Source organism: Notolabrus celidotus, chromosome 8, assembly GCF_009762535.1.
Source record: "Notolabrus celidotus isolate fNotCel1 chromosome 8, fNotCel1.pri, whole genome shotgun sequence".
In the NCBI taxonomy this organism is placed as follows: Eukaryota; Metazoa; Chordata; class Actinopteri; order Labriformes; family Labridae; genus Notolabrus; species Notolabrus celidotus.
The window spans coordinates 26,312,375-26,319,772 of NC_048279.1; the positions used below are offsets into that span (position 1 = coordinate 26,312,375).

General features: G+C 39.9%; 1 protein-coding gene across 4 annotated transcripts in view; it reads left to right on the top strand.

The window, feature by feature from the left end:
* Positions 1 to 1,571, top strand: part of LOC117817552 (ecto-NOX disulfide-thiol exchanger 2-like) — a 151,223-nt gene extending 149,652 nt beyond the window's left edge. For 2 of the 4 annotated variants that reach the window (XM_034690291.1, XM_034690293.1), the window contains one exon: positions 571 to 1,524. In XM_034690291.1, the coding sequence (XP_034546182.1) occupies positions 571 to 702 (132 nt within the window). In that variant the 3' untranslated portion in view covers positions 703 to 1,524. Of the gene's footprint in view, positions 1 to 570 lie in introns of all 4 variants that reach the window. The other 2 variants (XM_034690292.1, XM_034690294.1) reach the window with 2 other exon arrangements.
* The last annotated feature ends 5,827 nt before the right edge of the window (positions 1,572 to 7,398 follow it).

The following is a 7,398-nucleotide window of genomic DNA, read 5'->3' on the forward strand; positions in this document are numbered from 1 at the left end:
AGGAGAAAAGCGTGAACGACCTGGATGTCTGAGTAATAGACCTTATCTTAGTTATGTGTTTAAGCTACATAAAACATTATTGCAGTACTTTGGTCAGGCTATCAATATCTGGGATATAGAGCTGTAATTTTTAAAACAGTGGAAGTGTGTTGTCTGTGAATAATATGCCCCAATGATGGAAATAGAGAGAAAGAGGAAAACTATAAGGGACCAAGGATAGACCCTTGTGGAACATCGTGGGATGGCAAGGCAGCAGAAGACTCCACAAAAAATAAAAACCTGGGCCAAATTATTACTGCCAATGAGTGTTCTCTTATTTAAATATATATAACAGTCCATGGGGCTTCCCTGTAGATCATGTTCCATGTATCAAGGCCAGGATAATAAAAGCTGAATGAAAAAGCAGCAATTCAGTGGTGACACGTTTTAGACCAGAGTAATGTCCTTATTTTTAACAGATTTAAATAGTATCCATACCTTGAGTGATATGACTAAGTGCAGTCTCTATTAAAACAATTATACTGCCCTTGTTCTTGGTCTCACCTTGGTCTCATGTATGTGTCTCTTCAGATTAACACCAGTGAGGTGGAGGCTCTTCTCTCTCGGCTGCCCTGCACCTTCAAACAGGAGCTCACCGGCGTCGGGGCCAGTTTGGAGAAACGCTGGAACTTCTGCGGTTTCCAGGGCATCAAGAGCACGTAGAGTCTGCTGGAGACACTTCTGGAACACAGAGGAGCCGACTGGAAGACCAGACTCAACATCAGGGACACCGCAACGATGTGAAGGACAGAGTACGAAGCCCGCGAATATCAAAGACTGTGGACTGTACCTGATAGTCGAGGACACGGAAGACTGAGCAAGAGAGATGTTACACAAGCATTTCAGGGACTCTGTGCAGGTGGCAGAGACTTACCAAGCAGCATTGCTATGGTTACAGGGATGTTAAAAACCAAATCACAGAGACAGTCACACGAGCAAGGACCCTCTAAGCGTCTGCAAAATACTGTGGCTCTTTAAGAGTCAAAGAAGTGCACCCATTTCTTCAGTCACTGGATTGTAATGTAGTTATGCCCACATGGGCCGGGCATTGTACTCTCTGAGCCTGCAGGCTGCTCTGTATGGTGCCAGTAAGTAAAAGGTGTATGATTCTCTGATCCTGAGACATGCTTTTAATAAAAGATGTATTTATTTTTTAGCCATCTAGGCTACAATCTATTTGTTTTAACAAAGTTTGGAAGTTCCAAACTTGTCATGTTTGAAAAGGTGCTTTGTTTTTGACAACACAAAGGTAGTTTACTCTGTTGTTACAGGAGAGCAGGCGTTTGAATTACTGACAGTTTAGATCAAATCCAGGACGTCAGTGTTGTCTTAAACACTGAACTTGACATAAAACCATCAAGACCAGATGTTATGATCAAATGCTCCAGAATACACAAGTAGGTGTACTTGAATTTATATGTATGTGTCATAGGCTTTATATATTTAAAAAAATATGCAGTTGTACATTTTTTTGATGTAAAACTTATTTTCTTTGTAATTTTTTCTACAGAAATAAAAATGAATTCATACAGAAGTATGTTTGAATTGGAATTGTCCTTTAATTTTTCTGCTTTACTATGAGACCCAGTGATACATCTTCAACTGCAGGATTCTCAATCTGGGGATCATAACACCATAAGGACCCACAGATCATTGAATACTTCCATGTTGTTCGGGAACCCTTACAGATCCTTCAATTACAACAGTCTAAGAAGAGGAGATGAAATATTCAAAGAAGTGTCTTTGCCTTTGTGTTATCTCTTCATCTTCAGTGTGAAGGAACAACATCTGATCTCTCTGGTGGCAAACATCCTGATCAGTGTGCCCCTCTGCAGTAGATCTCAAAGCCTGTCTTCTACACCATCTTCCTCTTCATCGCAGCCACCTCACTTGATGGCAACCATATGGTGGACCGTGTGGACCTGCTGCTGAAGGAACAGGTGAACAGAGAGGACAACAGGGTTTGATGGGGTGGTCTGTTAACTGTAGCAGTCAGTCTCTTTGTCTTAACCTCTAACTCCATATGATGGCAACCTTGAATAACAAATTGTGGGGAAATATGTTTGTCACAAGAAATGTTTAAGTAAGGATAAGAATACGTGGTTGTGTATATTGAAGTTATGTAGAATATGTAATAACACACGAGGATCTGGCTTAAACTGTTGAATTAATACAAACAGAATGCATAGATGTACTCTTTACATTAAGTTAATGTTTTATGTCACAACAAGGTCCATATTAGCATGAAAATATAGCCTTCACAATTTTAACAAGAATTAAAGCCAGTCAACTTTTACCTTAGAAGAATTAAATGTCATGTAAAAAGTGGCTAAAAACGGTAATTTAACCACATTACATTCAACCTCCTCTGTCTGGACCTCATATCCTCCCGCTCACAACATCAGCCAAGTGCCTCTGAGGAAGATTCACTTCTTTACTGCTCTGCAGATGATCCAGCTGATCATCTTGTGTGGGCTATCCTCTGAAGATGGTCTCCCCTCTGCTGATGATGCTGCTCGTACCAATCAGGTAAGTCTGACAGATGGAGGACAGAGGCCACAGAAGCCAACACTGTACTTATGTCTCCATGGAATCTGCTTTAGTCCTGAGTCTCTTTCACATCAGTTGGACCAGACACTGAACAGACTCTACTCTACATTATCCTATCAGGACAATCTGTGCAATTTACTGTTATGTCTCCTTTCCCCTTTTTTAAATGATTCTAAAAATTCAAACATCCAAACACATGTTTTTATCTATATTGATGATAGAAAGTCATCTTTAGAGAAAAGTTATCCACATCCTCCTGTACTCAGGAGAACAAACTTTATCTAATCCTTTTTTTTTTCCAGTTAGTGAGAATGTGACTGACACAGATGATCTCTGTTAGGGACAAAGCAGTAAAGCACAAGACACAGGTGCAAGTTTTAAAGAGAAGTGGGTTTTTATTTTACCCAAAATTAGGCCAACCAAAATTATAAGAACTAGGCCTATAAAAGAGGTCAACTTAACATAACTCAATTTAGCATAACAAAATGTAAGGTGTGAGCTAAACAAACAGACCTGACACAATGAGACATCAAGGAACTTATATAGTGGTTGAGCCAAACCAAGTTTAACTCAAGCGGTAAACAAAATGGACGCTTAATCAAACTGAATTCAAAGTAATACTAACTAAGCCAGCTGGCTTCAGCATAAAAGTCCCTTTTCCCCTTGGCCATGCCTTTTGTTCATTCCAGGAACTGCCATGCTCCCACAGCCAGGTAACTCACTGTGTGGCTCCAGCCATCACAATCTCTGAACCTGCTCTTTCAGGACAATGTTTAGCTTCGTGGGGGGAATAAATCCAAACATTCATGCTGAGCGCTTGTTAAAGGAGTACTCGACTGATTTCACAAAAAAAGGATCAGCTTCCTTGTCACACTCAGCATGAAAGCAGTTAAACGCCATCCTCTGTGGCTCTGGAGGGAGCTTTCTAAAAACAATTCATGTCGAAGTGTCAGAGTTATCTTAGCCTAGTTTAAGGAGCTGTCACAAAGACTTACATAAAACAATTATTCAAGAACCGTCAATAATGTTCAGGTGTTTCTCTACTTATGAATAACGTATAAAACTGTGTAGTATCACCTTCATCATCTAACATCATCTCTGTGTTTGCTCTAAGGATCAGCCTGCTTCCATGATTGATAGATGACAAGTATCTTGACTTCCTGGACTCCCAGCACCTGTAGAACAACAAGGAGCTTATAGGAAACATTCACTTTCACGAGGTGGAAGGAGACAGACTCACAGCTCAGTGATTGTGTTACTAACTAAACTAAATGAATTCAGACTGCAAGAATGTAATGAGCTCTGCACTCTGCTTGTGACTGCACAGGTCATTAGCTTTATTATAAATCATCTTTATGATGCAATATTCCTTCATGTCAAGTGTTTTTAATAAGGTAGTCAAGGTGGACTTACTTTATCTGTTATGTTTCTTTCACACACAGATTCGTTATAAGCTTGCAGTTCAAGTGAATGTCATAACTCTAGTATTTAAAGAGAAGGTGCAAGATTTTTTGTCACAGTTTGAAACCTGCAGTGTGTGGTGTTGTCTCACATTGGTTTTAATTAAGCATCTAAAGCCAGATGGTCAATTTTTTTACTCAAAGCGGAGATGAATAACGCAATAATTATCTAAGCATGAAGGTAATTTGTTCTGTTAGGTTTTAAACAACGAAAGCTATTTATCATCACTGTCCAGTATAAAAAAAACTAAACAGGGCGTGTCCATTCAAACACCGTCACACACCGTCAGCACTCTGACAGCCTTCAGTGAGCCATAAGGACTGATGTTCCTCCGATAGAGGGCAGTACAAGCTTATCTTCAGATTTGGTGATACACATCTTTACATCAGTGAAGAAAAAGATCTACATGTTTATCATCTTATACAATAACATGAGATGATAACATTAAGATTGGACAGCTATAAATTATTAACTGTTTCTCAATACTCCAGGTATTTTGTTGTAACACACTCACAACACAGCAAACCACGTTGTGCTCTGATTTTTCAAATATTTTTTGTCATGTTGGTAAACATGGAGGAAGGAGGACCCAAGTGCAGAAAAATACGATTTTAATAATAAAAGAACAAATGGTAAAAACTAAACTTAATGAAATGTCTAAAAAACTAAATTCAAAAGGAAACACTGGGAACACAAGGAAGACTTAAAATGATCCAACCAGGACAGGGGAAACAGAGAAACTAAATACACAGAGTAATCAACACCGGACACAGGTGAAACTAATCAGGTTAATCACAAAAGTAAAACAAAATAAACCAGGAAACACAATAGACTTGAATAAAAAACACAAGAAATATATAAAGGAATACAAAAAGAGACAAGGATCACTCAACACAAGGAAGACATAGGATAACTACAGAAAACACACAGGGAGGAAACAAGGCATGAGACACAAGGTAAAAACAAAACTAAATATCAACTCATGACATTTTCTGTCTTAAGCTGCCTCTGAAATGATAATTCATCTATGAAAACATCGACTACATCTTCATGATCGGTCTGTTCTAAATGGTTTCAACATATTTGTAGTAAAAGAAGAATAAAAGTGAGCTCTTTCTCTAAAAGTGGATCAATGAAGCAGTGAATGCAATCATCATCTGTGGTTGAAAAATAATGATGATTGAAGCAGTTGAAAATGTTTGTCTGAAGAAGAACCCTCAGTATTTTGGATCAAATTGCATAAAGAAATCATTCTTTATTAAATGAAGAAGGCAGTTGAATTAATTAAAATGGCTTTTCTTGACTAGTAACGGTGTGGAAGTCACTGTTTTTATTATGAAAATATTTCAATGGTTGTAAAGGAGGTAGAAGTAAAGAAGACAGAGAGTTATTTGGGTTCATTTTAGGATTTAAAGACTTCCCTATGTGGCTCTGAAGTCCAGGTCTGCCATAACAGACAACCCCAGCTGAAGTAGCAAAAATGACACCCCCATCCTATGACTTTGTTGAGATTAGGTCTCTAATAGAGGATTTTTAAAGCAGTACAAAATTAAAGAGGAAAAGAGGTACAGATGATGCACCAAAGAGATGCTGCAATTAATGAGCAATCACAAAACCTGAAAATGTGTCTCTGTGCTACCCACACAGACACCCCTACGTTAAATAATCTGTGTTCCTGTCCAGGCGCGTAGGCTTCCAACACATTTTAGACTACCCAATATGTACCTGTGTCACCTTATCTACCTGTCATACTGTCTTTGTCCCAGAAGGATCAGCAGCAGACTCTCCTCCATGGTCTTCATTTCTTGGAAGTTGCACAAGTTCCAGCATTATTCCGGCCCAGACAGAGAGAGAAATAAGAGCCCGCACCTCAGGATTAATCTGCAGACACGATCATGACACAGGACTGAGTAAAAATACTTTGATATCAGCTCCATGACAAGGTTATTACTGGCTAACACTATTCAGAAAGTCAGAGTTGCCAAGGTGACAGCAGAGATAGAAACCCACTGTACAAGCTTTGAAATAGCCCACTCTGTGTTGCATTAACTAGATGCTGCCTGGGATGTTTTAAGGTGTATCATGCAGATAAGAGAGGTGTGTCATTACAGACAATGGAGCGGTGTGTGAAGCCGCTAGATAAGGGAAGAAGATCAGGTTTGTCGCTGGAGAGTCCAGCCACTGTTGTTGACAGAAATCTCCGGGCTGCTTGGTGTGCAGAATCAGTGTTGGAACAACAGAGACACAGCAAACAGATGCCCGCATAATCAACTACAGATCCTCATGGATGGATAATGCATACTGAACACATGAGCCTACATTTCACACATATTTCTCACAGAGTTCTGGTTTGACATTTTGGGAGCTGCTTTTGTTTTCCTTAAAGTCAGAAGAAGAGATGAATATGCCTGTAGGGTTGATACTGTATGAAGCTTAAGCTGAGTGACAGTTAGCTTCGCACAAAGACTGGAAACAGTTTTCCTGTCGAGAAACAAAGAAATCCGTGTACCAGCACACATGTGTGGACTCTTTGTACTTTCGTTTCCAGAAATGTATGCCAAGAAATACTTTTACCTTCTTTAATTTTTTAGACTCTATTCTGTTCCTGGTGTGCTCAAAGTCCGTACTCACCGTCTCTTTGGTTTTGTATAATCTGTAACTGGTGTGTTGAGAAGAACTGCTCACCCCACACACTCCCAGGGACGATGTGATGATCACTGATGACATGGAGGAGGTAGAACTCATTGAGGTGGATGAGCAGTCACAACAGAGAAGCTACAGCGGGGAAGCTTATGAGAAGAATGAAGAAAGTCCCAGACGCGGAGTACAATGTCCGACCCACCAACACCTCCATCCCCTCTAGACTAGACTCTACACTATGGGGGACCGGGCCTTTTATTCTGCCGTGGAATGCCCTCTCTGATCATGTGAGAGCACCACAGACCATAAACTCATTTAAAAAAGGTCTAAAGATGTTCCTCTTTCAATGGGCATTTCCTTCGTTTTATACAACCATTGATAACCTGTGTTCCCGTGTACAGCAAAGATTGTCATTTTTACGTCAGCTCAGGGTGTTTGGTGTGAATCAGCAGGCTATGTTTTTTTTTATCAGGCTGTACTGGAGAGTATTATTAGGTATAGGATGACAGCATGGTATGGTAACCTCTCTGTTCAGCTGAAAACCAAGCTCTCTCGCCTGGTGGAGACTGCCATAAAGGTCATAGGGAAGACTGGCAACCCTTTCCTACAGGCCATTTATGAGCAGTGTGTTCTTGCTCAGAGAATACTTGTAGAGGGATCGCAGTCCCCAAGTGTAAATTGAATCGTTTTGAAAATTCCTTTGTGCCG